Below are 27,254 nucleotides of genomic sequence, written 5' to 3' on the forward strand. Positions count from 1 at the left end.
CCCCCAGAGTAAATCAGTCATCACCATCCGCAATGTTACAAGTCATCCAACATGGTTGCAGAATCACGAGAAAAGCCTCTTTTTGATGTTCAGAAAAATCCTTTCATTCATTCAATGCGATCCTATAACAGAACCGTACCCTTGCCGAATTACCCCCAAACCTTAGACGCCGATCCAGAAATACCATGTTTTACCGCTTCGATCTTCTTCCCGCTTTGGCAGGTTTGCTTTCATCCGCCTTTGGCTTCTTCAGCCGTGCAGCTGCAGCTTGAAACGCCTCTTCTGACGGCTCTTCCTCCTCCACGACCCTCTTCTTCCCCTTTTTAGGCTGGCTGGTGGCTCCATACTTGGCAGCGAGATCGTCCAGAAACCCGGCACGTTTCTGCTGGTTGCCCTTAATGAGCGCGGCCAGGTCGGCCTCTCCGCTATCCTTGCCCTTCTTCTTCCCCTTGCCCTTTTTGTCGCCAAAGAGTTTATCGTGTACTCCAAGCTCTTTGGCGTACTCCTCGGCCTCGTTCGCCTCGCCCTTTGCTGCCTTGACGCGAGCCGCTTTTGACAGCTTGCTCTCCTTTGTGTATCGCTTGTATGCCTGGACATCTTCGCTGGCAATAGCCTCGTCGATGATTTGGCGGAAACGTTCATCGTCTTCGAGCACGTCACTCAGCATGACCGATTCGTAGACCCCGTCCATGTCGCCCTTGGAGTTTTCATAGGCGATCAAGACGTCGTCCTTCTCCTCGTCGGAGCCCTTGTACTTCTTGGCAAACTTTTCAATGGCTTCTGAAGAAATCGCATCTTGGAATTGCTCGCGGTAGTAGTCGGACCAGTTGAAGCCCTCCGAGTCGATAATGGACTCGGACGTGGAGCCGGTTGTGTCGTACCGCTTGCGTCGTGCCGGGTCGGAGAGAATAGCGTACGCGAAAGCGATGGCCTGGAACTTTTCTTTCGCCTCATCTCTTTGGTCGTCGGAGACCTTGTCTATGCGATAAGTGATGTTAATTGCGACCCACGATGACGGTGGGCTGCTCCCTCTTACCTGGATGGTTCTTGAGTGCTGCTTTACGGTAGGCAGACTTCACCTGATCCGGTGTAGCCTCGCGCTCGAGTCCCAGAATCTCATAGGGATCGATTTCAGGGGGACTATCGTCAACGAGTTCGCCTGGGGATGACATTTTGAAGGCTGTGGAGACGTGAATGTTGGGTTGATGATAGACAGAAAGCTCACTCAGAGCTCTGCGACGCGCTCGAGCTGGTAGAGACGCGCCTGCTAAAGTGGTGGGGCGCATCCAGCGTTCAAGGACCGGGTTGATTAGTGGTCCGTGCATCGAGGAAGTCGGCGAACCGGGGCTTGCGGCACCGATGCGCTGAGTTGAGGCAAGAGCTTCATTCCCTGCCCCTCTGCCCCTCCCACGATGACTGGCTCACGGAAGAAAGCTACTTTTTGTAACTGATAAATGTCACATTCAAGTCCAGCCCAGCCCAATTCGTCTTGTAGTATAAAGCATCTCAAAGCACTCGAGAAATCCCTACATTCTCACTCATCGCATCGCAGTCGGAATAAACCAGTCAACTTTCGCATACATTGAAAATGGCATCCGGGGTTGAGGGCATTCAACCAGCACCGATAGCGCCTGGCGATCACGCGGGGTACCTCCAATATGCACTCTCGCTGGCGAAACAGTCACCACCAAAGCCAACAAATTATAGAGTCGGAGCAGCCCTTGTTAACCCCGCCAGCAACACAGTCGTCTCGACGGGCTACACGTTGGAGCTGCCCGGTAACACGCACGCCGAGCAGTGCTGCTTCATGAAGCTGGCCCAACAGCACGACGTTACCGAGGAGGAGCTGGGCTCCGTCATCAAGACGCCTCTGGTGCTCTACACGACCATGGAGCCGTGCTCAACAAGGCTCAGCGGGAACCTGCCCTGTACCAAGAGGATTCTTCATTTACGTTCTTTTATCAAGACTGTCTATGTTGGTGTTCAAGAGCCGGAAAAGTTCGTCAAGGATAATACTGGACGGAGCGCGCTCGAGAGGGCGGGTGTCGATTTCGTGCACATTAAGGGGCTCGAAGGCGACATTCTCAAGGTGGCTACAGCGGGCCACGTCAAGCCTGCCCAATAGCGACGGGTTGAGATCAATGATGATTTGGTTGCGTGTTTGCTTGATGCTTCCCTATCGCCGGTGGACTGCCGCCAATGCTGGCGTATGCGGCGGTCCGCTGTCATGCAAGGGTGCGCAATGTGGGATGACGACAAACTGCCTTTCACAAGCTGTTTCTAACGGCGTTCACAACGGGGGCGTTTGCGGTGTTGAAAGGAAAATAGGGAGAGGGCATCATTGTAAAATCCAAACGCTTTGCAGTGATCCTCCAAGCTGCATACTTTACTTTTTGTGCCTCCTCATCTTGAGGTTGTGTAACGCCTCACGATTTCGCTCACTGGGATCGACCTCTTGAGTTGTTGGTGATTGTAGTTGTTGAGCACCTAGTCATCTAGCTTCAAGCGTGACTTGATATATGCAGCCAACGAGCAGCCTTGGGTCTTTAACGCAGTTAATCGGGCCCAGTAACCGCTGCAAGGTCCCTTCTCAGCCGTTCCCACCCCAAATGCCAGACTGCAAGGATGCCCTCCTTCGATAGCGATGGCATACTATCCTAGCTTGAAAATCGTGAGCTTCATGTAAGGAAAATGCCAGAAACAAAACGCTTTCTCGGTTTGAAAACTTAAGGTTCCGCAGGAAACAAGGCCTGTGGCATGGGAGAGCAAAAGACTTGATGACATGAACAATCAGCAGCCACATCTCCGCCTTCCAGGTGATTCTGGTCCGGCCAGTTGCCGATTGCAAACCAACTGGTCGCACCCCTCACTCTAGGTAGGCACTCCATTTGCTATTGCTTCCCTGCTGTGCAGATACACACCGCTCCTTTTTTGCTTTTTGCGTTGGCTTGGCCTCGCCTGCAGTCTTGGGCTTGACTGCATCGTCGACGACGTTCAGAACAGCAAAGCATCCACGCATCTAGGAAAGAACCGGTAAAGCGAGAAAGAACAGCTGCATTTATTCCACCAGGGGTATTGTCTTTACACCCTGAAATAGTCATGGCCGTGGGTTGAGGCGAGGTTGGTCTGTACTGGCTCGCTTAGTCATGAGCCATATACCTGGCAGGCAGTCTATCAGGAGTTGGGGACTGGTGTGGGTGTGCTTTCGCAACCATCTTGTGTGGTTGGGAAGCTGATCAAACGCATACAACCAATCGGGACTGCCCCTGACATCCTGGGTTTGTGCATACATCGGTAGTATGCCAGGGCGTTGGCTGAGCCACATGGGAAGCAATGAGAGAAAGGCAGCTGGTTGTGGGCTTCAAGCAGACGTTGGTGCTTGGGCGAAGGAGGCCATCCTCTCCCGCCATTTTTACACTTTGACGATGCGTCGCACAGAGTACTTTTATCACAGTAGTTCAAGTTCTTTGATAGGTTGATAGACACCGATAGTAGGCTCCAATGACGGTTTTCAACGATTACATTACGTCCCCGTGCAAACCCCCAGCTTGGGCATCGTTAGTTGGGCGTGACTTAGACAAACCATCCATATTTATCTGCGGGTGATCTCACAACAGTGGGAAGCTTCAAAACTGCCTGCCACCCCAATCGTGTCTTTACTTGCACCACAGTGACCTTCACCTTTGGCTGTAGCTCCCTCAAAGCTACTCCAGACTCCCATGTACCGTCGTGAAGGAGCAGGAAGGACCCTTTTTTGACTTTCTCTGGTGCTGTGCCCCACTTCAGACACAAGGATACCTACCCGCCGCCTCTCAGCCGGGACCAAGATCAACTACCTACCTACCTACCCTCACCCATCCCATCTCCCATCTTTCACGCTGATCTAATGCGACCCCTCCAACGCAACTTCATCAGCTGAGTAGCTTTTTGATACCTTGGTTGTTTGGTTTTACCTTTGACGGCCTCCCGCGTCGGTTGCCCTCAGTACTTTCATCGTTTGTCACACATCATTCTTTTTGCTTTAATTCGCCTTTGGCCAAATCATTGCACATTCCCGTTTGGCATGCCACTCGCTGGCCGACGTCAAATGTGCTTTCTCCCCTGAAAGCATACTTGGCCTGGGCCCTTTCGCCTGTACACATTGACGACGCAGGGCACATAAGTAACCCAAGGAATATCTAAATATAGTCTCGTTCAGTAAGTAACGCTTCTATAGTTCGCGTCGCCTCAATTGAACTTGTGACTGATCTGTCATCTGGCTTCAGCTTCATTGAACATCCCTTGACTCATTCAATGGCTGACTCTGGACGTGGTGGCCGGGGCGGTGGCCGTGGTGGCCGGGGAGGAGATCGTGGTGGCCGTGGTGGAGATCGTGGTGGTCGTGGTGGAGGAGGGCGCGGAGGCGGTGACTTCCAACCCCGAGGAGGCGGCGATGGCGGCGGCTTCCGTGGTGATCGAGGCGGCGGACGTGGCGGCTTTAGAGGAGACCGCGGCGGCCGCGGTGGCGGTCCTGGAGGTGATCGTGGTGGCCGTGGTGGCGGCTTCCGAGGTGACCGGGGTGGCGGTGGCTTCAGAGGTGATCGGGGAGGACGAGGCGGCTTTGACCGCGGTGGACGAGGTGGGGGTGGACGAGGTGGTTACAGCGGCTTCAGAGATCCATTCGAGAATGAGTCTCAATTCTTCGGGTACGTGAAAGACCACAGCCATTGCTACAGCTCGACTAACTCTCAACAGTCAGAACAAGCCAATTCCCCAGCCCGATGGCAGCACAACCGAGCTCGAGAATCGCATCGTCAAGTCTCACCAGGCTAAGGACACCAAACTCGTCGAGAAGATGAGCTCAATGACGCTCATTGAAGCAAGCTCGGCCGCACTCATGCCCCGTCGCCCTGCCTACGGCACCAAAGGCAAAAAGGTCGTCCTGTGGGCCAACTACTTCCACCTCACCGTCAACCCTGACGCCGTTTGGCGGTACAATCTTGAAGTCCGCAAGGGCGAATCCAAGGAGAAGGAGTTTACACCCAAGGACAAGGGCAAGGGAAAGGAGAAGGCCCAGCCTGGAGGTGGTGGCAGCAGTAGCGGTGGCGGCGGCAGCGATGGCCCTCCATCTTCCATCCCGGCTCGCAAGTTGAAGATCATTCTGCAAGCTGCTCTCGAAGAGTTGAAGAACCTTGAGCCAAACGCCATTCTTGCCACCGAGTTCAAAAGCCAGCTCGTCTCTTTGAAAAAGCTCAAGTTGGCTGTCAACCCCATCAAGGTCATCTTCAAGCAGGAGAATTCTGACAGGTCAGAGAGCTACCTGGTTAAGATCGTCGGCGAAACAGCAGCTCCATTGAAGGAAATGAAGGAGTATCTTCAGACCATGGTCGACAAGAGCGACCCGGATGAAGCCAACTTCCCTAGGTTTGCAGCCTCTGTTGACGCTCTAGGCGTCATTCTCGGCTACACTCCCCGTAAGAATGACCAGGTCACTGCTATTGGCAAGGGCCGGTTCTTTCCTTGGGGTCAAGGATCTACCAGTCACCAGCTTGGTCAACAGGATCCTCTCACGGCTATTAGAGGGTACTTCCAGAGCGTGAAACTGGGCACGGGGTCAATGCTCTTGAACGTCAACGTCACCCATGGTGTCTTCAAGATGCCCGTCAGTATCCGCGACCTTTGCCTTTGGTCTCAGGTCGATGTCTTCCAAAGGAGCCCTGCAGATGCCACACGGAACATCACCAGACTTCGCGCCTTGTCCAAGTTTCTGGCTCGCACTCGTGTCGAGATCAAGTTCAAGGATGCAAAGGGACAAGAGATCACCCGTAAGAAGACGATCCTCGGCCTTGCATACAGGGGAGACCTCAGAGGCAATGATGCTAGAATTGCGGATCCATGGCACTATGGTGGCCCTCGCCAGGTATCCTTCAGGATGGAGCCAGCAGACGGACAAAGGACTGTGATGAACAACAGACCGCCAGGCATGTATACAGTCGAGCAATATTGGACTTGGAAGTACGGCACAGCTCCCGATCTCACCTTGCCTCTCGTCAACCTTGGAACCCGCGAAAAGCCGACCTTCTTCCCTGCTGAGCAGTGCACCATCATTCCCGGCCAAGCTGTTCGCGCAAAGCTCAACGGCCAGGAGACGACAGAGATGCTCAACTTTGCTTGTCGATCCCCCTTCAGCAACGCCATCTCCCTCACTTTCGACAGCTGCAAAGCCTTGGGCCTCGACAGCGAGGTTGTCAAGGACTTTGGCCTCAAGGTCGATAAGAATCTCTTGACCGTCCACGGTCGCGAGCTGATAGCGCCTAATCTCGCGTATGCGAACAGGAACATCACCGCTTCAAAAGGCTCGTGGAACATGGTTGATGTCAAGTTCGCCAAGGTAGGACCTAACATCAGTAGGTGGACGTGGGTGCGTATCAAAGACCGTTACTCGAGGAACCAGACCAGCGATGTGCGCCAAATCGTCGGCAACTTCGTTCAATTTCTCAAGATTAGCGGCATGAGCATTACGGAGAAACCCCTTCCGCTTGAAGATCATGAGCGCGAGATTGATGACAATCTGAGCACAATCGAAAGATATTTCACGTGGATAGACGGGCGCCTGCAGCAACGGACCAAGGGTGTCTTCGTCCTCGTCGTCCTTCCCAGGCAGGATACCGCGTTGTACAGCAAAGTCAAGACACTTGCAGACACAAGATTCGGCTTTCACTCTGTGTGCGTTGTGGAGAAAACCTTCATGAAGGACAACAAGCAGACCTACGCCAATGTCGGTCTCAAGTGGAATCTGAAGAATGGTGGTGTCAACCACATCGTCAAGGATCCTATTGACATTGTCAATCAGGGGAAGACAATGATCGTTGGCTACGACGTCACTCACCCGACCAACATGCCAAACGACAAAAACGCCGCACCCAGTCTGGTCGGTTTGGTCGCCAGCGTTGACAAGGACATGGGTCAATGGCCAGGCGCCGCTTGGGAACAGGACAGTCGCCAGGAAATGCTTGGCGACGAGCTGATCACCCACTTCAAGCGTCGCCTCGAGCTCTGGAGAGCGCGCAACAATGGCAACCTCCCGGAATACATCGTCATCTACCGTGATGGTGTGTCTGAGGGTCAGTTCACGCAAGTCCTCGATATTGAGCTGCCCATGATCCGTCAAGCCTGTGCCGCGATGTACGGTAACCGCAGGCCCAAGATCTCGATCATCGTCTCTGTCAAGCGCCACCAGACTCGATTCTATCCAACCTCGGAAGCTAACATGGATCCCAAGTCGCGCAACATCAAGAACGGCACCGTTGTCGATCGTGGAATCACTCAAGCCCGCTACTGGGACTTTTTCCTTACAGCTCACACTGCCTTGAAGGGCACAGCCCGTCCAGCGCACTACACGGTGCTCTTGGACGAGATTTTCCGCGATAAGTATGGTGTCGGCGACAGAGCGGCGGATAACTTGGAGAAGCTTACCCACGACCTCTGCTACTCGTTTGGCCGAGCGACCAAGGCCGTCAGCATCTGCCCCCCGGCCTACTACGCAGATATTGTGTGCGAGAGAGCTCGCGTCCACCGGCCTGAGCACTTTGATGCGTCGGAAGCGTCCGAGACTGGCAGTACCGTTGGCGCTCCGTCGACTTTGAGCGTCAGCGTGCACGAGAACTTGAAGGACACAATGTACTACATATGAGATTGTATATGTGTCGGCGTATAGGAAGCGATTGCATCAGACAGCGGGCAAAATGGAGAGCAGTGCTTGTTGACAGGATGGGGAACAGACGCTCTGCAGCAGGCGTGCTTAGAATAGACTTGAGAGATCAATCACAGCGGGTATTCACGTAGAAGATATCATCCTCGTGGAAACAGGTCCTTCTTGTGTGACCAGTGCTTTCCAGCTCAGTTGAGCCGAGTTGACGTTTCCTGTTCCGACTAGTCGCCCGATGGTGTTCGGGTCCGGAGCGGCCTTGAGTAAGACGGGGAATCGGCCTGTTGTGCTATTGGCTTCATGTTGACGTCAGTGGGGATCTGATGAGGGGCAGCTCTCTCGTGGCGGGGTAAGCTATTTGCTTGGACAAGGAGCTGCGGCAAGACAGACGGAGCCCAGCTCGACAGTGACAAATCGTCATGCACTTTTTCCAACTGTTATATCCGAAAGGCTCCATCTGATGCAGCTTCGATCCCCGACATAATTGTCGAGACTCCCCCCCGCTCCAAAACTTCCTGAAAGCAACCATTGCATGAACCAACCTTGTTGCTTCTATGAACGCCCTCCGAGCCTTGCAGAGAATCAAGCTTATACAGAATACACTTGCCACGAAGCCTATCGGTGAGTGATGTATAATGGCTTGTCGCCCCCAAGCTCCCAATCTCTTCTATCTCCAAGGTATAGTGTAGCTGATTGCAGTTTGTGTCTTTAGGACGAATCAGTCAATTCGCGACCATGGCTACCACGACGGATGTCAAGAACTACAAGTTCAACCACTCGAGTAAGTTGACTCATTGCCGATTCATAACATTTTGCTAACGAACCTCAGTGATCCGAGTGAAGGACCCCAAGGCTTCGGGTATGCATCAAACATCACCACTCATCCTCCAGCACCCCTATTGACACCTCAGCTTCACAGTCAAGTTCTACGAGACCCTCGGCATGAAGGTCATCAAGCAGATCCAGCAGCCCGAGGCCAAGTTCGACCTCTACTTTTTGGCCTACGACTCGCCCAACGCGCGGTCTGCCGGCAGCGGCACCTTTGACCGCGAGGGCATCATCGAGCTGACGCACAACTACGGCACCGAGAACGACCCGGAGTACAAGATCAACAACGGCAACACGGAGCCGCACCGCGGTTTCGGGCACACGTGCATCAGCGTCGACAATATCCAGGCGGCGTGCCAGCGCCTCGAGGACGCCGGGTACGCGTTCAAGAAGAAGCTGACGGACGGCAAGATGCGGCATATCGCGTTCGTGTTGGATCCCGATCAGTACTGGGTCGAGATTATCGGCCAGAAGTCGATCGAGCAGACGGAGAGTATTACCACTACGGATGTAACCACCTACAGAATGGTAAGGCCTGCTCCTAAATTGGGCTCCGTTAAGATGATTTACGCAAGGACCGCTAACAAAACGGGATGTAGAACCACACGATGCTCCGCGTCAAGGACTACGAAAAATCGCTCAAGTTCTACCAGGACGTCCTGGGCATGACGCTGATCCGCAAGAACGAGGCCAGCGACTTTACTCTCTTCTTCCTGGCCTACGGCGACCTCAAGGAGGGCGAGAGCCAGGCGCAGCGCGAGGGTATTCTCGAGCTGACCTGGAACCACGGCACCGAGAAGGATGAGAGCTTCAGCTACCACAACGGCAATGACCAACCCCAGGGTTTTGGGCACATTTGTGAGTTCTTTTTTTTGCCTTTTCGTACACCTTGTCGCGGGTCGAGAAAAGCAAGTTCAAGGGAAAGGGCACTAATGAGAGGATAGGCGTCACGGTCGACAACATTGACGCCGCGTGCGCGCGTTTCGAGGAGTTGAAGTGTAACTGGAAGAAGCGCCTCACTGACGGCCGCATGAAGAACGTTGCGTTCTTGTTGGATCCTGATAACTACTGGGTTGAGGTTGTCCAGAATGAGAAGTTTGCCGGCAAGGCCAACTTTTAAGCGCTCCTTTCGAAACATCACTTTTCAGAAAACAGGAAGGGATGAGTGGCATGAGATGAGATGAGAGGAAGGCATCGGGGAGCGGCGTTTGGTGAGAGGTAACGGTTGAGTGGGATGAGTGAAATGAGTGTGAAATGAGGCGTCTGAAAAGTTGGTGAGTTGCCTCGAAGTCCTCGAACTCATCTCGGGCGGGTGTTTGGTGAGGGGTTGATAGTAGCCTCAAGTATGGCATGTGAGGCTTTCTTCAGAGAAGAAGATGAAACCAAATAATCGCAACATTTCAAATGTCGAAAGTTTACAGTGATTCCAAGCTGCATGAGTGGCTGATGCTGATGTGAGGATCCTAAAGTTGATCCGGTGGATCCTCGGATAACGGGCACGTCGTGGAATCCTCTGCCGTGATTCCATCATGATTCCACGCTGTGGCGCTTGCAGTGCCGCTGTGGCGGGAGCTCCAAAGCGAGCCCGGACCCCGGGGACCTTCGCACTGCAGAACCACCCCGCCAAAAGTCGTTGACGCAACAGGTCGCCCTCAGCTTCTCACTGGTCACAGCTGCGCTCCAAGTACAAATCATTGGACAGAGCTCCGATTTGTCACTCTCGCCCTCCACTGCCTCTCTTCTCACCCCTCGTCCTGTAACATCTTCAGACGACATTCTTATATAAACCTGCCCATCAACCTCAACCTCATCTATCAAGTCCCATAACAACCTCAAACTCACCAACTCATAAGACTGGTGAGATACACTATACCTCGCTATCTAGACAGAATTGCCCAATGCGATTCTCACCTTTCCTCTCAACCCTCGTATATACCTTTTCCAACTTTTCCCGCGTCCGCGCCGCGCAGACTCTCGGGTCCCAAGCGCCTCTCGCAGCGAACCGCCAGCTCCGCGCTTCCATGCCCTCGATCCCGTTTTTGGGCGCCCTGTTTGGATCTTCCGCTTCTCAGCAGGATAAAATGTCGTATCCCGATAAGAGATCTGATGATGAGTGGCGGGCTGTTTTGAACAAGGGTATGTATGCCCCATTCTCACTTCATCTCATGTGCGGCGTCTCTCATGTGAAAAAGCCAGCTTTGCATGAGATGAGCAATGTTCATAGACCGCGAAAATATGAAACCAAAGAAGCTGACATGTCATAAGAGCAATTCCGCATCCTCCGCGAAAAGGGCACCGAACCCCCCGGCTCCGGCAAATTCGACAAGCACTACCCCTCCGAGGGCGTCTACGCCTGCGCCGGCTGCGAAGCCCCGCTCTACAAGGCCACACACAAGTTCAAGTCGGGCTGCGGCTGGCCGGCCTACTTTGATTCCCTGCCGGGCGCCGTCGTCCGCCACGAGGACCGCATGTTCGGCATGACGCGCACCGAGATTGTGTGCGCCAACTGCGGCGGGCACCTGGGTCACGTTTTCAAGGGGGAAGGGTTTGATACCCCGACGGATGAGAGGCACTGTGTTAATAGTGTGAGTTTGACGTTTGCGCCCGAGGAGAAGAAGGGTGGGGAGGGGAGTGCTGAGGGAGCGAAGGGGGAGAGTAAGGTTTGAAAGAGTGAGCAGTGCGCTCGGTGAGATTGGGGGCGTTGTGGCATGGTGAGGCTGGCTGTGATACTCGTTTTTGAGGCTTCTGTCTGGGCAGAGCGAAGTGAGTTCGTGCGGCGCTAGGTGTATCAACAGTTGTAGAAGGGGAGGTATGGAGTTCGAATACAAGATGTAGGGTGTGCCGTGAGGGCCTTGCTTGAAAAGGTCGAACTACGCTGCTCATGTGTTACGCACTCAAGAAGGAATCCATGCTACGTGTACTCCAGATTCACTGGTTCGTCATGCACCTCTCACTCTATAGGAAGACATTGAGGCGAGTGAGACTGGGAATGCTGGAGATTGATAACCCTACGCGTTTATTTTCCTCAAGGACTCTGCATGATACTAGATGCTACGTTCCATCCAGTAGTCACTCAGAAGTGTACTTGATGAACTACCACAGAGCGGTAGTCCGGAAGGAGAGCGGTAGGAACAGCGGTAAGTGCCTTGAATCTGACAGTAGAGGAGCTACACAGAGAGTTTTGCTCACATATTATTCATTCGTTGGCTGCCCAGGGTCGGTCAAACATCGTGGTTGGATTTGTTGGAAAATCTATGTACCTCTGTTTCACACCTCTCTCCATATCCGCACGAATCAACCTCATATACCTGTAGCACATCAAAGACGTTAAGGGTACCTTATCAATAATGACAAATAAAGTCAAGATAATGATTGAACATCCAGTATATTGATCTTGAGCGAGGCTGCAAGACATGCCGTTTTCTGGTGCCGGGTACAAACTTCTTGGGCTCCAGATTGCGCCCTTCTTGTTCATGGTAAGTCCTGCCACATACCCTCCAACTTCAGGGATTACCGATATGTAGTCCCGCCAAGTTCTAGCTCACGTCATTCGGCGCGTTTTGACAAATACTGAGGAGAACACTAGTAGTGATTGCCTACAGCCTACAGGAGGCGGCGTCGTTGGCAAAAACTTGAGAACTCTGGTGCATACAATGAGGAAGTATGGTCTTACATCTTTCCCGTGCCGCAAACTGTAGTAGGTATGTATGCATGGGCATTGGATGAACGCCCTAGAAGCCCTATGCACGTCGTCACTTGACGCGTGTCAACCTTTTCTCGGTGAAGTTCACGATCAGAGTCTTCCCCAGGCACGACACCCATTCGAGTTGTCCCCTTCCATATTTGGAAACCTACCGAGTCAACAATGGCTCAAATCGCCATTGTAACCTCACTTTCTCTCAAAACGGCTCGGAAGCGAAGGTTGCCGGTGAGGAAGCTGAGAATGGTTGACAAATATGTGCGCCACGGCAAGGGCACAGCCTATCTAGCCAGTCAAGTCTGCAGCTCACGATTCCTGCTATGCATTGCTTATGTCAGAGAAGCAGCTATTGGGTGAATCAAGAAGAGAAAACCTTGGGGGCCTGTGGGGGCGGGTCTTGTTCAGGTTGCTGTTATATAGTCATGATATAAAATGCTGGAATTGAATTTCGTGGCAAGAACACAATGCGCATTTCAAAGAAACCAAACTTTACGAAAATTTTGTTACCATGTTGAATTGGCACGATCAAAGCAGCCGGCGACCTGAAGTGTCCCAGCCGGAAGGCTTCGAGACTTTGTGTTGCTCGAGCTGTGGGATGACTGCCCCGCTGTTGGTCGATTTGCAACGTCTTTGTACCGATACATCTCCATCTTCAACGCCAGATGCAGCTACTACGATCAAGCTTAGATGGCCAGGTTCTATGCAGTTTGTGGGAGAAGTACCCGGCACAAGCCACGAGCATGATTCGCCAGTCGAGTTGCAACCGCTACCCCTTTCAGCAGAGAGCAAGGGCGCAGCTGGCACTACAGATCGCGAATTGCGAATCCGATCTGTACATAACGATACGGCAGATGCATGCGGTCAAGAAACAGTAGTCTACGAGCCTCTTACCGCCCACAAGATCCGTCTACTTCGCCTATCCGCTGCGGAACGCCACCATGACCCTGTTCACGTCGATATCCGCCTTACAGACTTGACCTCTGGCCCGAAGTTCGAGGCTTTGTCATACACATGGGCTGATAACGATGGAGATGACTCGAAATGTGACAGAGTCTATGTTGGGAAGCATTGGGACATCCTCCCGGTCACGAGAAATTGTGCAAGCGCCCTTCGGCGCCTGCGATTTCCCTACCGAGAGCGTGACTTGTGGGTCGACGCTATCTGTATCGACCAGAATAACAATCAGGAGAGGTCTCATCAAGTCGGAATTATGCAGTATATATACGCTGCTGCTGCTAGGGTCCTTATTTACCTCGGTGAAGACCCTGAAGATCCTGATGGCTTGAACCCAGTCCCGTGGACTGACGGCAAATACATACACCGGCCTTTGGCTTCGCCCTCCACCCTAGCTGAGAACCCATACTTTAGAAGGGTATGGGTTATACAAGAAATAGCTGCCGCCAGAGATGCTTGGGTGCTTTATGGATCGAGAGGAGCTCACTGGCATGACTTCCTTGGGGTGACGAATTCCGAAAAAGATTCGAATCGCAACAGAGACCTGTCTCTTTCCGTTGATCGGCCCATGACGAGAGAAAAACTGCCTAAATGGCTGTACATTTGCAATAAGCCAAGATACATGGAACTGGACAGGTTTTTAGATGTTCTATACGGTGCGGCTCAGTGCAAAGCATCTGATCTGCAAGACAAGGTGTTTGCTCTACTGGGTCTCTTTCACGGTGCCAACAACGCGGAACTGGTCGCGGACTACACCCTAAGTCATCAGGAAGTGGTCATCGGTGTCACAGCATATATCTTTGTCCACCATACCGTACAGATGTGGCGCATCTTCGCGGCGATAGACTCCAAAGACTCTCATGTCATGCCTTCGTGGGTCATGGACTGGTCATCAGAGGCCAAAGTAAAATGTCTGGGACCCTACATGCCCGCGACGAAGCCCATAGATGAATCCGAGGGCACACAGTCGCAGCATATTTGCACCCCGCGCATCTACAGCAATGGATCTTTGGTACTGAGAGGACACCTGGTCACACAGGCTGCGAGCTGTGCCTTCAACCAGGCAGCATGGGACGGCCCACCTGGAGTTGTGACAGATATCGTATACCAACGATCAAAAATCTCTCATCTACGAAGTGACAATGGGCCCATGGTTCCATCGGGATGGTGCCAGTCTTCAGACGAGATCTTCGCTGTCCACAGTCTCTCTGGATACTGTCTCATACTTCGGCCGATCACGACGAACCCGAAAACGTACCGGTTTGTTGCTATATGCGAGAGGCCCGAAGTACAACCGATGGCTGCAACCGTCAATCTCTTGGACCGCAGGGTAATTCTGCTCTTCTCAACATGGCGATATGTTCTAAAAGAAGAGCTGAGCAGTGGAGAAATATGGTATTCTTCTAAGCAGTGGAACATGATCAGAGACGTATGTCAAACTGTGAAGGATTGCTGGGCGTTGGAAGATACCATCAGTCGCTTCTTGGACTCCTTGGTCGAGATTCAGACTTCTGTGTCAGCCGGGCTACCACCATATGCGGTTAAGAAAACACAAGAAGCATTGCGAGGACTTGGAAATACGGTCCCAAAGTCGATACTCCTCCAGCAAAAGGGAGTCCTCACTGACTCTATGCAGCTCTCGACGACCCAGAAAATCTCAAACACTTGCCTGCTTGTCGTGAAGAAATTACAGGCTCTTGCTGAGAGGGTCTGTGAGATTGGTCACCAGCATATGACAAACACAAGCGCCGTTGACGCTTACAGCCTGCTTGGGGAAAGTCTTGCGAAAAAGGGTTACTTCCAAAGGCGATTTCAACCCCCAACGAACAAGAAGATTCACAACGAACATCTTCATTTGCGGAACAGAGATATGATTTTTTGGCAGAAGCCGTCCAGGTCGGGCGAGAAGTCTTTCGACTGGAAAACACTCGACCGACTTAAATACATTGCCAGGTCGGCTGGACGAGATGTCACAAAATGCCTGAACTTGAGCAACTGCACATCAGAAACCTACAACTACGCCCCCGAGATCATGACGCATCCCAGGTACGAGCTGTTTTACTTCATTGTCAACAACATACCTATGACTCAGCAAAGCCTTCTGCAAGCTCAATGGGACTGGGGGTTACGCAAAGACGCCATGGAATCTCCTGGGGCCAAGCAGTCGCTGGACTACCCAGGAAGCCATCGACGCTGCGTTCCCTGGAACTCAAGATACATCGACGAAGTGGCAGAAGAGTCTTGGGCTCACTTCTTTGGTGAGAATCTCGATGAGGAACTCGACCGCATGCCCTTTGATATGCCGTCATCAAAGGCATTTGTGAGTAGGCTGCTGTATGAGTGTCTCAGCGAAAAGGTAGTCAGTCTATACATGATGTTCTGGTCGAAAGATGAAGACCGGGACAAAAAGCCTCGACCACCTCAATACGAGCGAATGGTGCAATGGCTGATGGACTCTCTGAACCTGAATCCACGCCCTAGCAAGGAAGATCCGGAGTCCCAGGTCCACTCTGTTGAAGACACATGGGCAGCCAGTTTCCTCAGAGCATGGAGCGATCTGATGGAAAGACATCGCTCAGGTTCCGTTGATGACGTCGAGCCACCTGAGAGACAAGAAGCATCGGAGAAGGGCTACTTGGCCGACGCAAAGGCAAAGTGGGCGCCCTTACTTGACCTGGTACGGGAGACCGAGGCGCACCTATACCCTTTGGAGGAATCATTTCTAGAAGCGAATCGACCGACGGACGAGTTGAGAAGTGAAGCTGTGTGGGAGGATATTGTTATAGTTTGACGAGACCTGGTTTTCTCTTGTCCTCTCACAGCGGGTGTAATGGGAACCCTTCGTCCATGCGAGGATGGAGGAAAGATCACCTAGACGACATAAAGGCCAAGGAGACCTCCTTGATTAACGCGATACATCAGACTGAAAGCTTCAAGTCCCCAGGGATTGGGTCCAGGCTGCTTAAACAGTCTAGAGGTATTGTAGAGGCCCTTGCTTGATCTTGTATGTGAGAATGAGCGTATCGAAAGAAATATCATAATTACCTTGTCGACAGTTCACGCCAGCTAAGCTCCACTATCGTGTGCAACATGACGGTCAGGATATCAAGCAGCGGACTGGTGTTGCCCAGAGCCATTAGTCATGGTTCATAGCCACTCATCAACTTAACGAGATGCGCGAGTCCCTCGCATCTACTCTTGTTGACGAGTGTAGGAATGCTCTGGCCATCATCCGCGAAACGACATAATCATCTCTAATCTTCCACCTCATGCAGTAAGCCTAACAAACTTGCCAGCCAGCTCGGTTCCGCCGAAGGTGCGTGGCGTGATGCGTGAAGCGACATTCGAAGCGCCTGATTTACCCATTGAATGTCTCGTACCACTGCCGGCATGTCGGCCATAATTGCCTGCGCCAGGCGCAATGTCTGAGACTACCAGTCGAGAGCAGAGTATCGAAGGCTGCCAGATCTCTTGCGGCTGAATATACCTAGTGATAGATAGCATAGGCATGGCGATTGGTGACGCTTTCTGACCATGGCACTCATGTATACCGTCGCATGCAGCTAACTCAACTCTGCTTCGCTGATTGGAAAGGGTACAGTGGCTGACTCCCTACCTGTCTGAAGCGCAGCACGCATCCAATTGTTTATTGCACCGAGACTTCGAATCTGCCTTGTCTTCAACCTAATACTTGGGTGAAGCCTTGCGTACACCGACTTGAGATCTGTCGTTGGCGCAGTCCCTGCGCCACCGTCCAGATATGCATAGTCTCTCAAGCCAATGAGACTTGCAGATGTCGGGTCCCAACATTCATCGCAAATTTGGGCTGTCAGTCAGGCTTTTAAATACCCAATACCCCGCCGTTGGTGTGTTACTTAATTCGATACCTTACTTGCTCTTGCTCGGCCTTCGGGGGACGCTCGCATCTTTTGCTATCTTTTTACATTCTAGCATCACCACGCGGTATGGTCAGTACTTGGAACGAGAGCAAGCGATGACCATATTCAATTGGCACGAGACATGCCGGAAACCTGATGTCGAATTCGGTGCAGGCCTGGGTGTGCCGACATGTAGCAGCTGTGGATGCATTGCTACATTGGAAGGCATTGCGGAGGCTCAACACCACGATGCGCCATTAGTACCGGCTCCGACGACAAGATTTGAGCTAAGGTGGCCACTTTCATTACCTTTTGTGGATGATCCATCAGTCTCTGATTTGCCGGAAAAAACGACAGCGGAACCGAAAACATCCTCGTCGGAAGATGTGCGCGGAAATGTCACGTCACATGTTGGCCAGCCCACCACAAGCAACCAAGAGCCTGCGGCAGACTCTTCTACTCAGGTTGAGGCGCCATATGAGCCTTTATTCGCACGAAAAATCCGGCTTCTGAAGTTGCTAAAAGGCAATTACAATGACCCAGTCAGAGTCGAGCTTCAAGTCGCAGATTTGACCATTAAACCGGAGTACGAAGCTCTATCATATACATGGGCAGACGAAAACAAGGACTCTTCAAGGTGCGAGAAGGTTTATATTGGGGAGCGATGGGATATCCTGCTGGTCACCAAGAACTGCTTCAATGCTCTTCGCCGTTTACGATACTCTTACCGCAGCAGAAGACTTTGGGTCGACGCCGTTTGCATAAACCAAAACGATGTGGGCGAAAGGTCCCATCAAGTGGGAATGATGCAAAGCATTTACGCGACTGCCGTAAGGGTCCTGATATACCTTGGAGAAAACCCAGAAGACGAGGATGCTACGACTTCAGCTCCATGGAACTTCGATGTGTGGAACTCAAGATCATTGCCTAAAGACAAAGATCTTACGCAAGAGCCATATTTCAAGAGAGTTTGGATTATTCAAGAAATCGCTGCAGCGAAAAACCCATGGGTTCTTTTTGGGACGAAAGGAGACCGATGGTTTGATTTTCCCCGTCAAATGGAAGAGATCAAGAAACGAGTTGGTAGATTAAACCAGCTCCACCAACAGCAACATTGGTTTCACGTGCTTCCTCAAGGGAAGCTCATGGACCTGCAAGAGCTTCCAAAGCTCTTACAAGCTACACTTCAATGTCAGGCAACGGACCCACGAGACAAGGTCTACGCTTTGCTAGGTCTCTTTCAAGGAGCAAAACAAGCGCAATTGATAGCGGACTACTCGCTCAGCCTGGAACAAGTATTTAGCGGCTTGACTGGTTTCATGCTCTGTCAAAGTCCAGCTTTCATGCTGCCAATCTTTGCAGCACTGCGACCATCAACCTCGTCTCTGCCTACCTCGTGGGCTATTGACTGGTCGTCCGCCATCGCCTTGAATAGTATGGGACCGTACCTACCTCAAGCAGCCTCGCAAACCTATCTTCCTAGCGAACTTGGTTATAGTCCTCGCTTCCATCGCAATGGTACTTTGATACTTCGAGGGCGGCTCTCATCTTATCTTTCAGACTGTCTTTTTGACCCCGAGTCTCAAAAGCGCCCTCAAGGAGTCTTAAAAGGTGACATTTACCGCATGATAGAGACCTACCACGCAGACTCCATACCTTACCGGGCCGAGTCGACCGACGAAATGCTACAAATCAGAGGACTGCAGGGCCATGCTTTGGTGCTTCGACCCGTCGCCACGCTCCCCAAGACATATCGTTTTGTGGCTATTGCAAAAAGGCTTAAAGCTGGATGTCTAGCTGAGTTGATCAACTATTTTGATTGCAAGGTGATACTTCTCTTCTCAACCTGGCAGTACGTGCTCAAAGCAGCGAGCGATGGAGAACCCTGGTTTCAAACATTTACATGGGACACAATCAAAGACATATGCTGTGAATTGAAGCGTGCGGGAAAGCGGAAAGCTGATGAAGAGTACCCATCGGATCTGGCTCTTGGGGGTCGCCTGCGAGACCGGGTCAGAAGCTACAATGAGACTTGGAAGATTTTGAGTAAATCGAACCTGAGCACCACATCGGACCAGATACCAACCAGATGGTCAACACTCGGTGAGCTGAGAAGAGCGAACCGCGCTTTTGAAGAATCAGTGGATATTGCGCAGAAGTTACAAGAGGAGTCAAGAGTCCTGTCAATTTTTGGTTGGGAGTACGGAGCTGTCCCGAACAGAAATAAGTCAGGTCGCCGCGAAATCCCTTGGAAACCGAGCTATCTCACGGATGGTCTCATTCCAACCTTCCTTGAGGAATTGTCATATATCTGCCGATATGAGTACAGGCAAGAAGTCTTGGACATTCCTTCACAAGAGACTTTTGTCAAAACGCTTCTGAGTCAAGGGCTGGATCAAAAGATTATTACATGCGCAGCAATGGAACCGAATTTTGAAAACGTATCTCGACTCCAGCAGAGGTTCCAACGAAGCCCTGTACCGTGGGCGTACGATTTTTTGAATCTAGAAGTCGAGGATTCTCCTTGGAAGAGTCAGTCATGGGGGGTCTTCGCGAAGTCCTATCACTATACGTGGGCGGCCAAGTTCATTACATCATGGACCGTCCTGGCAAATGAGAAGACTCTCAGCTCTAACCCTCCGCCCTCTAACATTGCTGAAGAAGGACATGGTAGTTCGAACGGAATTTGGTCCATAGGGAATTTCATGTGGGCAATATTGGACAGCCTTTTTACAACCACTGAGGTAAAGCCGGCACCCTTGGATCTTGTGAATGAATTAAAATGGGAGCCGCTGCTTGATCTTGTGAGAGAGACAGAGGCGCGGCTTCTTCCTCTGGAGGAAGCATTCACCCGTACTGATGATACGTACGACGAAGATATGAAGGGTGTCCCTTTGGAGGATATCCGTATCATTTGATTGGACGCAGACTCCCACTTGGATAGCTTATTTGCGTAGGTCAATCTACGTACGACGGATGGGATACAGAGAACATCTTCTTGAGACAAATTCTTACGGCTAAGACCGCACTCACTAGTTACACACGAAAGTGTAGGTCTTCGGTAGTTGAGTGGTTGTACGGATCGGGCTTGGTTGTTCTTCGAGTAACGACATGTGCTTTGGTACTCTGGGCTGGTAGTTTCGTCTTGGCATTATGTATTACACTCATATCTCATACACATCTCAATCCACCCAAAAATCATATGTACAAGAACATATACCCCTCCGCTCCAACAAAAAACCTCACAACTAGCACCCACAAACGTTGAACAGCGCAACAGAAGGATCATGATCGCTAACAAGATCATCATACAACTCCCACGAGTTCACGTGGATGTGCTCGTACGCGGTGCCGTTCTTGTTCGCCAGCGCGGGGCTGACAAACATGTGATCCAGCTCCTGCGCGTTCATGTCGTAGACGTAGGTGTAGCGCTCCTCGACAGGGACGCCGACCGCCTCGTCGAGGTCGATGAGACCCGATGTGGACGCGAAGACTTTGAGGGGCTCGACGAAGGCGAATTCGTTGAAGTCGCCGGCGGTGATGATACGGGCGTTTGCGTCGAGGGCGAGGATTTCGGCGATGAAGGACTGTGATCTTGAGTTAGCTGAGACTTCTTACGAGGGTGGAGTGATGAAAACGTACGCCGGTGATCTTGGCCTGCTCAATACGCGGGTTCACGACGCCATTGACAGGAGGACGGGGGTCGCCGTGCAGGGACGACGAGCCGCCTTTGGACGCAAAGTGCACGTTAACAGTGAAGAAGGTCTTGTTGACGGGCCCGTTGACGGCGCGCCACTGCGCAACGAGGGGCTTGCGGCTGGCGTCCCACGCGGTGTTTGTGGGGTCGATGCGGCCCGGGTTGTACTTGAGCGCGGGGCCCTCGAGGACCTCGTTGGCATCGAGGGCGCCGCCCGGGTTCGGCTTGTAGAGCTCGACGACGTCGGGCTTGTAGAGGTACGCGACGCGGATGTTGCCGCCCGGCTGGCCGCCGTCCTTGCCGTCGACGGGGTCGATGACGACCCAGTCGTACGCGACACCGGACTTGGTCTCGATGGCGGCCGTCAAGGTGGAGAGGGTGAGGTTGGAGGAGACGACGCCGTTGTTGGTAGCGCCGTTGTCGTCTTGGATCTCTTGGACGAAAACGAGGTCCGGGGTCTTGAGGTAGTCTACGATGTGGGCGGCGACGGAGGGGAGGTGGGCGACGGTCGGGGAGAGGTTCTCGACGTTGTAGTCGCCGACGGTGATGCCCCTGCAGTCGCCGCGGCTGACGAGGGTGGTGGCGGGGGCGTTGTTGGTGGCGTTCTTTGCGATTGTGATGCCGGTCAGGGGGAGGATGCGGTAGAAGCCGAAAGCGTTTGTGACGATGCCGGTGATCTCGGTGAGCTCGTCGCCCATCTTGGACTCGGGGTTCTTTGTGCCGTCGAGGGGGGAGCCGATGATGATGGCCTCGGGGTTAGAGTCTTGTTTGCCATCTTAGTGACTTGCGTGATTCAGAGAAAAGAGATGATGCATACCCTTGTCAGACATGGTGAGACCGCCGTGCGCATTGCCGCCGGTGACGGGCCAGTCGCCAATGACCCAGGTGTCGCCGTACTGGTTGGGGCGAGAAATGCCAACGGGGCTCTTGATGGTGACGAGCTCGCCGCTCAGCGACTCCCAGAAGTCAAGGCCGTAGAGGGCCGGGTTGAGGATGGGGTTCTCGGTGGAGATGTTGGCGACAGCGTTGGGGACGGCGTAGACGTCGCCGCCGTCGAGACCGCTGTACTGCTCCGTTGGCGGGGGCAGGGTATCGACGCCGATGACCAGAGGTGTGACCTCGTTACCCTTTGAGACGACGACAACGTTCTTGGGGGAGCTAAGCTCTGTGAGGTAGATGTAGTTCGTGGCGGACCTGTTTGTTTTTGTCAGAGGAACTCTACGTGCCATCGGGAGTCCGACTGTATCTTACCTGTACTCCTGAATCTTTCCATCCAGAGTGACGAGGTCGCCCACGGTCAAGTTCGCGCCGACGGTGCTGCCGTAGACGTAGAGCGCCTCAGAGGTGGCAGCATCGTCGTCGGGCGTCGTTGAGCGGATCCAGATTCCGGCGGGTCCCTTTGCGAGAACGAGACCGGTGACGTTGGTCACGGACTGGTCCTTGTACGGAGAGAGGAACTTGTTGCCGTTGATCTCGGCAATGGTCAAGGCCGAGGCGGCGCCGGCGGCGGAGAGGAAGAGGGAGGTCACCTTCATCTTGACAGTGTACACCGCGTCAAAACGAAAACCAATGACTACGGAAGCTGTTCACTCTTCTCTCTGGAATCGCAACGTCCTGAGCACACAAGAGCAAGAGAGGGATCGTCCATGTTTACTCCCGTCGCGGGGCAAATCACCACTATATGTAGGATGGAGCTGAACCTCTTCAGCCCATTATTGCGGTTCCCGTTTCCCCTGGTCAGGGTCGTATCGAGCCGAGAAAGTTGCAAAGTGCCAAGAAAGCTGCACCATATCGCTTCGCTGGGTCCCCCGGGATCCAGCGATCCATTCCGCCCTTGCATCGCGGGAGCTGCCTGCTTTGCATGTGAGCAACCCGCGTCGGATGCGCTCCAAGAGTCCATGTACGCGATAAGATTGGACAACGAGAGAGAGGAGGGCGCGGCCAGCTCCGATATTACGCACTCGATATCTCTCAACTTGTAGCCTATAAGGCCAGCTGGACATGCTCACTGGAGGGAAACGGCAAGACAATGATTCTTTCCCGTCGAGCGGAGAGCGGAGAGCAGGGGTCCTGTCGTATCAATTGACCTCTTAGAGCGATGCGTGCCTGGCACGTTCTTGTCAGGCTGTCATAAGAAACCTGGGCTAACGGCACCGGCAGAGACATTAGATGAGCCCCGCATTAGCCTTGATTGACTTCAACCCCCCCATCGCGGCGCTGTATTGGTTGGCCATGGCTCAATCGGGAAGGTGAAGGCTTCCTGCGAGGGCGGGAGAGTGGCCTAGCTGGTGTCTAGTTCAGTGGGGAACAACCCGGCCTAAGCATATTCAAAAAGGTTGAATTGAGCAACGGGTGTGTGGGGGAAAGGCGAGCGGCGGAACGTTAGAAAGCAACTTTGCTTCTGATCCTGGGTCATATCTGTACGGTATATCCATACGGAGTGCAGAGATAGGGAATGAGAGAGAGACTGGTATCACAATCAGCGTGTCATTTCCAACACTACAACAATGATAGGCGTAGCAAACCAAGGTGATCCGGAGAGCCGAACAAACCGTAAGACAAGCCGGGCCAACTCCCTTCCTAGGATAAGTCCGCTTTCGAGGCCAAGACCTCGGTGGGCGCGTGGTGTCTTGCTGTTGTTGGTCGAGAGCCGTTGCTGGCAAGGTGGAGGAGGAGTCTGAGAGGAGGGAGCAAAAGTCAATTACCTACTCTAAAAAGATGGACAAGGGGTCGTTGAGGGGCCGCTAATCTGCGCCTTATCGCCTGCCAATCATCTGCCTCACGTGTCGATGACCGACCGCCGGCCCCGGAGCTCCAACCCCGGTCGTCCCTGGATGTGCCCCTGTCTATCACCGCTACCAAGATTCTAAGCTTGACTCGACTTCCGCTGGGCCCCTTCAGCTCCCTCCCTCACGGCTGAGTACCCATCCTCACAGTCACAGCTCACTCATCCACATTCTTTGCGTAGCATCATCAACTCTTACCCATGAACATGCAGTCAACAGTCTATGATGCACCACTCTCTCCTCATACACTCATTTGAAGAATCTCTGGTCCAATTCTCACTATGGTATCACAACTAATCTTTTTCAAAGATGGGGATCTGGCCTAAAACCTGCGGTGCACATCTTCACTCAATTTCCTACAAATGAAAACTGTCCCAGAACATTACAAAGAGCTGTACAAATCCCAAGGACCTCTTGTCCATCGAGTGAAGTTTCCCCCGTAGATGCCTCAGAAAACTTTTGGCGACGACAGGAACAGCTGCCTACTGATATCTCAAGTGAGATCAGGCTCGCAAAATGTATGCACCAACAAAAAATTCATTTCTTTTCCGTCCTCGAGACATACACACTCGGAAACAGCTCTACCAGCGTAGCTGCCTTTGCTTCAGACTTGCCACCGGTCGAGCCCGTCAAAGACCGCCCCGGTGATCGCTGGGACCGCCCGGAACCGTCCCAGGCTCCGACTCGGCTTGTTGCCCTTGGGCCCCGGCATCTGGAGCCGCTCAACACTCGAGCGTCCACTCCCGCTTACTCCAGATCGGCTTCCTCCTCGTCGCGCTGGACAAGCTCGTGGTCGTCACGCTCAGCCAGGTCATGCTCTTCGCGCTGTTCCAGGTCGGCTGACTCCTCGTCACGTCCGAGAAGACCGCTGAGCAGAGCAAGAGGGTCGGCCTGGGCCTTGTTGGCACCACCGTTGGCAGCGTTTCCACCTGCAGCGCCTCCACCAATCTGCAAGTGAATGTTAGCTACTGTTCAATGGCCTGCGTCTCTAGGACCACTTACGCTCTCGAGGATGGAAGAGAGGATGTTGTTGCCGTCGGCTGCCTGGTTGTTCTTCGCAGCGGCGCCTCCAGCAGCGTTGTTCTTCTTGCCGTTCTTGCCGTTCTTCTTCTTGCCACCAGCGTTTGCAGTTCCGTTGTTCGCAGCACCACCAGCGGCACCACCGGCGGCACCACCAGCAGCCGCGCCGCCAGCTGCGTTGTCGGCTCCGTTGTTCTTCTTGGCAGCAGCGTTACCCTTAGCAGCCTTGGCCTTCTTTCCGCCAGCCGCAGCACCGTCGGCGGCGTTGGCAGTTCCGTTGTTGGCAGCGCCACCGTTGTTCTTCTTGGCCTTATTCTTCTTGGCTCCGGCAGCACCGGCGGCAGCGTTGTTCTTCTTGCCCGCGGCCTTGGCCTGTGCGTTCTTCTTGCCCTTCTTGCCCTTCTTCTTGCCTCCGGCGTTGGCAGTTCCGTTGTTGGCGGCACCGCCGGCTGTGGCACCTCCGGCAGTGGCACCACCGGCCGCGGCACCGGCTCCTCCGGCTGCAGCGGCGTCCTTGGCGGCCTTCTTCGTGGCGACTCCGTTCTCGCCTGCGTTCTCGCCCTCCTGCTGGACGTCGGCGTTGTCACCGGCTGGCGTTGAAAGTTAGATGAGTTTCGGATGTTGATGTGTGGAGTTCTTTGACATACCTTGCTCGCCCTTGGCGCGGCGCAGAACAGGCCTGACATCAACTTGAGCCGGGAAGTTCAGGTCTCGGACGGGGAGAGCCACGGATCGGTCCTCCTGGGTAGGGAGGGCGATGACCTGGGCGGCGATGGCCGCAATGGAAAGGAGGATAGAGCTCTTCATTTTGAAGGAGTGCTAAATGTCTCTAGTCAAAGAGATGAAGAAAAAAGTTGAAGGTATAATTTACAACTGAAAAGGGTTCACAGAACCTGGAGAGAATGGAATGTGAGAATGGAAGAAATGAGAAAGGCACTCAAGGAAAGACTGGACCAGCCAAAGTGAAGGAACTGAACCAGAAACGTTGTTGTGTTGAAGACTTGAGAGTGTCGAGAGAAAAGAAACCGAACTCAAGGCCAGATCGGGCTGGGTTGATATAGAGTATAAGCTTCCTGGGAATCTCACTCGGATCCAGATCCCTCGGAATATCATGCCGCAGGTAGAGCAGGCACAGACTGCACCCATGAGGTCACAGTGCCAAGGAATTGAGACGTCTTGTCAAACAAATGAGGTGAACGCTATCTTTGCCCAATGTCACCATGTCAGCCATGTCACAGACTGTGATCCATCGCGAGGGCAGTGCAGTTTGGTGGAGCAGGGGAGTCGGGTCCTCAGTTTGAGAAAGAGACGTTATGGCGAATGGGAAGAGGTGTGTGCCAAGCACCACGACGGCGCCATGTCGCGCCAAACCCCGGAGCAGCCGTGAGCCGGGGAAAGCGGAGACGAGGTCCCAAAATAAAGAGAGAGCAGAAAAGGTGTCTGTAGCCGATTGATGATGGGCATCGCTACCATGCGTTTGTGGTTGAGGGTGCCGGTGGTGGCCATGGAGGGCGACTGTTGATCAGACGGTTGGTGATTCAGAACGGCCCCGCCGCGGCGGATTCCTGTATGTACTTCTCCAGAACTGAGGCTTGCGGAGGTGGAACGGGTCCCCAACGGTGGTGGCTACTCGACGGTGGCCAGACCTGGTAATAGGCTGCATCCAGCCATAAGCCCGTACTCTGCACACACACAGAACGTGGGAACTAGTGTCCGTCCTGTCCTGGTTGGCATGTGTTGTTGATGCTTGTGCGGTGGTGGTATTCCCAAGGTCGCGTACCTTGCGGTTAGTGGAACAGCCATGGGGGTTGAACGGTTTGATCGGAGGACAGGTTGTCAAACCTGGGATGAAACACCGCCCAAAAGGGCGCTTGGCCAAAATCGCGAACGCCTCTCGCTTCCCAACTGAAGTCTTTCCCCCCTTCTGCGCGATTGTCTCCATCCCAATACACTGGTGACGAGTGGGATGCCGCCCATTTGAAGAGTGAGTTGCTGGGATGGCGTTTGAAGGATGAGCATGCGCGAAGCGATGAAGTCTAAATTTCAGAACTGCAACGATGCACCCTGGGCCGTTTCTTGACAAGCAGGGGAATCTCTCGTGAATCAGGACCGGCCCCCTAGGCGTTGCAGAAGCAAAAAGTGGTCTGAATGACAGGATTTGCAAAGAATTGTTCGATCTCTGCTAGGGCACCGGTTACGATGGCCGTAATTGTACACTGCATGTACGAAGTAGCGTATAGCAAGTAAGACACGCTTCGAGAGTCTCCACGAGCTTGATTTGTGAGCCGCAATCCGGCGTGGAAAGTTTGAAGGGTTGAAGCTTGGCCCTGGTCGATACCGTTACATCGCTCTCCTTCTTCCGTCATTCGCCGCACTACTGTTCCTGAAGACTGTCTGATTTGCAGAGTCTTCTTAGGCCTTTAGAAATTGGGGGATCTCGACTGGAGAGGTGCTTGTTTGGAAGCGGTGCCGCGGGTTGCGGTTGCTGCGCCATTCCGTCCCATTCCATGCCGTCCGTTCCCATCCCTTCACAGTTCACACAATAAATGCCGAGGGCTAGAACATAAAGCAACGTTGGGAGTCTCCGCACCCTGGTTGACATGGCTCGAGGGTTGAGGGATCGAAGTCGAGAGAAGGGACGGTGTTTCAACTGGTGCATCGAATTGCCAAGGACTTCTGTCTCGAGGAGATTGACAAAGTCGGG

At 53.1% G+C, this 27,254-nt stretch overlaps 9 protein-coding genes across 9 annotated transcripts; 7 read left to right on the top strand and 2 right to left on the bottom strand.

Moving 5' to 3' along the window:
- Window position 1: 1 nt before the first annotated feature.
- Window positions 2–1,306, bottom strand: BDZ83DRAFT_608379 (DnaJ domain-containing protein). The gene is made up of 2 exons (XM_060507477.1): window positions 1,037–1,306; window positions 2–978 (listed from the first exon to the last, which is right to left on the bottom strand). Exons 1-2 carry the CDS (start codon window positions 1,284–1,286, stop codon window positions 191–193), a joined length of 1,038 nt encoding a protein of 345 aa, XP_060368592.1. The 5' UTR covers window positions 1,287–1,306; the 3' UTR covers window positions 2–190.
- Window positions 1,307–1,588: 282 nt separating this feature from the next.
- Window positions 1,589–2,125, top strand: BDZ83DRAFT_570191 (cytidine deaminase-like protein; the record flags this gene model as incomplete). The annotated part of the gene is made up of 1 exon (XM_060504276.1): window positions 1,589–2,125. One exon carries the CDS (start codon window positions 1,589–1,591, stop codon window positions 2,123–2,125), a length of 537 nt encoding a protein of 178 aa, XP_060368593.1.
- A 2,168-nt stretch (window positions 2,126–4,293) lies between these two features.
- BDZ83DRAFT_748957 (piwi domain-containing protein) lies at window positions 4,294–7,672 on the top strand (the record flags this gene model as incomplete). Its single annotated transcript, XM_060513696.1, has 2 exons — window positions 4,294–4,685; window positions 4,735–7,672. 2 exons carry the CDS (start codon window positions 4,294–4,296, stop codon window positions 7,670–7,672), a joined length of 3,330 nt encoding a protein of 1,109 aa, XP_060368594.1.
- A 368-nt stretch (window positions 7,673–8,040) lies between these two features.
- Window positions 8,041–9,925, top strand: BDZ83DRAFT_608387 (lactoylglutathione lyase). The gene is made up of 6 exons (XM_060507478.1): window positions 8,041–8,308; window positions 8,400–8,468; window positions 8,517–8,546; window positions 8,607–9,043; window positions 9,115–9,373; window positions 9,460–9,925. The coding sequence occupies exons 1-6, from the start codon at window positions 8,242–8,244 to the stop codon at window positions 9,633–9,635; spliced, it is 1,038 nt and encodes a 345-aa protein (XP_060368595.1). The 5' UTR covers window positions 8,041–8,241; the 3' UTR covers window positions 9,636–9,925.
- Window positions 9,926–10,193: 268 nt separating this feature from the next.
- Window positions 10,194–11,604, top strand: BDZ83DRAFT_738640 (SelR domain-containing protein; the record flags this gene model as incomplete). The annotated part of the gene is made up of 3 exons (XM_060513027.1): window positions 10,194–10,651; window positions 10,781–11,134; window positions 11,585–11,604. The coding sequence occupies exons 1-3, from the start codon at window positions 10,414–10,416 to the stop codon at window positions 11,602–11,604; spliced, it is 612 nt and encodes a 203-aa protein (XP_060368596.1). The 5' UTR covers window positions 10,194–10,413.
- Window positions 11,605–14,639: 3,035 nt separating this feature from the next.
- Window positions 14,640–16,218, top strand: BDZ83DRAFT_608393 (uncharacterized protein). The gene has a single exon (XM_060507479.1). It carries the CDS (start codon window positions 14,800–14,802, stop codon window positions 15,958–15,960), a length of 1,161 nt encoding a protein of 386 aa, XP_060368597.1. The 5' UTR covers window positions 14,640–14,799; the 3' UTR covers window positions 15,961–16,218.
- An 836-nt stretch (window positions 16,219–17,054) lies between these two features.
- Window positions 17,055–20,149, top strand: BDZ83DRAFT_111859 (heterokaryon incompatibility protein-domain-containing protein). Its single transcript, XM_060501095.1, has one exon. The coding sequence runs from the start codon at window positions 17,164–17,166 to the stop codon at window positions 19,963–19,965; it is 2,802 nt and encodes a 933-aa protein (XP_060368598.1). The 5' UTR covers window positions 17,055–17,163; the 3' UTR covers window positions 19,966–20,149.
- BDZ83DRAFT_111863 (endonuclease/Exonuclease/phosphatase) lies at window positions 20,131–22,367 on the bottom strand. Its single transcript, XM_060501096.1, has 4 exons — window positions 21,996–22,367; window positions 21,562–21,938; window positions 20,690–21,507; window positions 20,131–20,634 (listed from the first exon to the last, which is right to left on the bottom strand). The coding sequence occupies exons 1-4, from the start codon at window positions 22,277–22,279 to the stop codon at window positions 20,296–20,298; spliced, it is 1,818 nt and encodes a 605-aa protein (XP_060368599.1). The 5' UTR covers window positions 22,280–22,367; the 3' UTR covers window positions 20,131–20,295.
- A 1,254-nt stretch (window positions 22,368–23,621) lies between these two features.
- BDZ83DRAFT_608395 (uncharacterized protein) lies at window positions 23,622–25,403 on the top strand. The gene is made up of 2 exons (XM_060507480.1): window positions 23,622–24,478; window positions 24,533–25,403. Exons 1-2 carry the CDS (start codon window positions 24,051–24,053, stop codon window positions 25,155–25,157), a joined length of 1,053 nt encoding a protein of 350 aa, XP_060368600.1. The 5' UTR covers window positions 23,622–24,050; the 3' UTR covers window positions 25,158–25,403.
- Window positions 25,404–27,254: the final 1,851 nt, after the last annotated feature.

The sequence above is a fragment of the Colletotrichum acutatum genome (genome assembly GCF_030867785.1).
Source record: "Colletotrichum acutatum strain CBS 112980 chromosome Unknown BDZ83scaffold_16, whole genome shotgun sequence".
Classification (NCBI taxonomy): domain Eukaryota; kingdom Fungi; phylum Ascomycota; class Sordariomycetes; order Glomerellales; family Glomerellaceae; genus Colletotrichum; species Colletotrichum acutatum.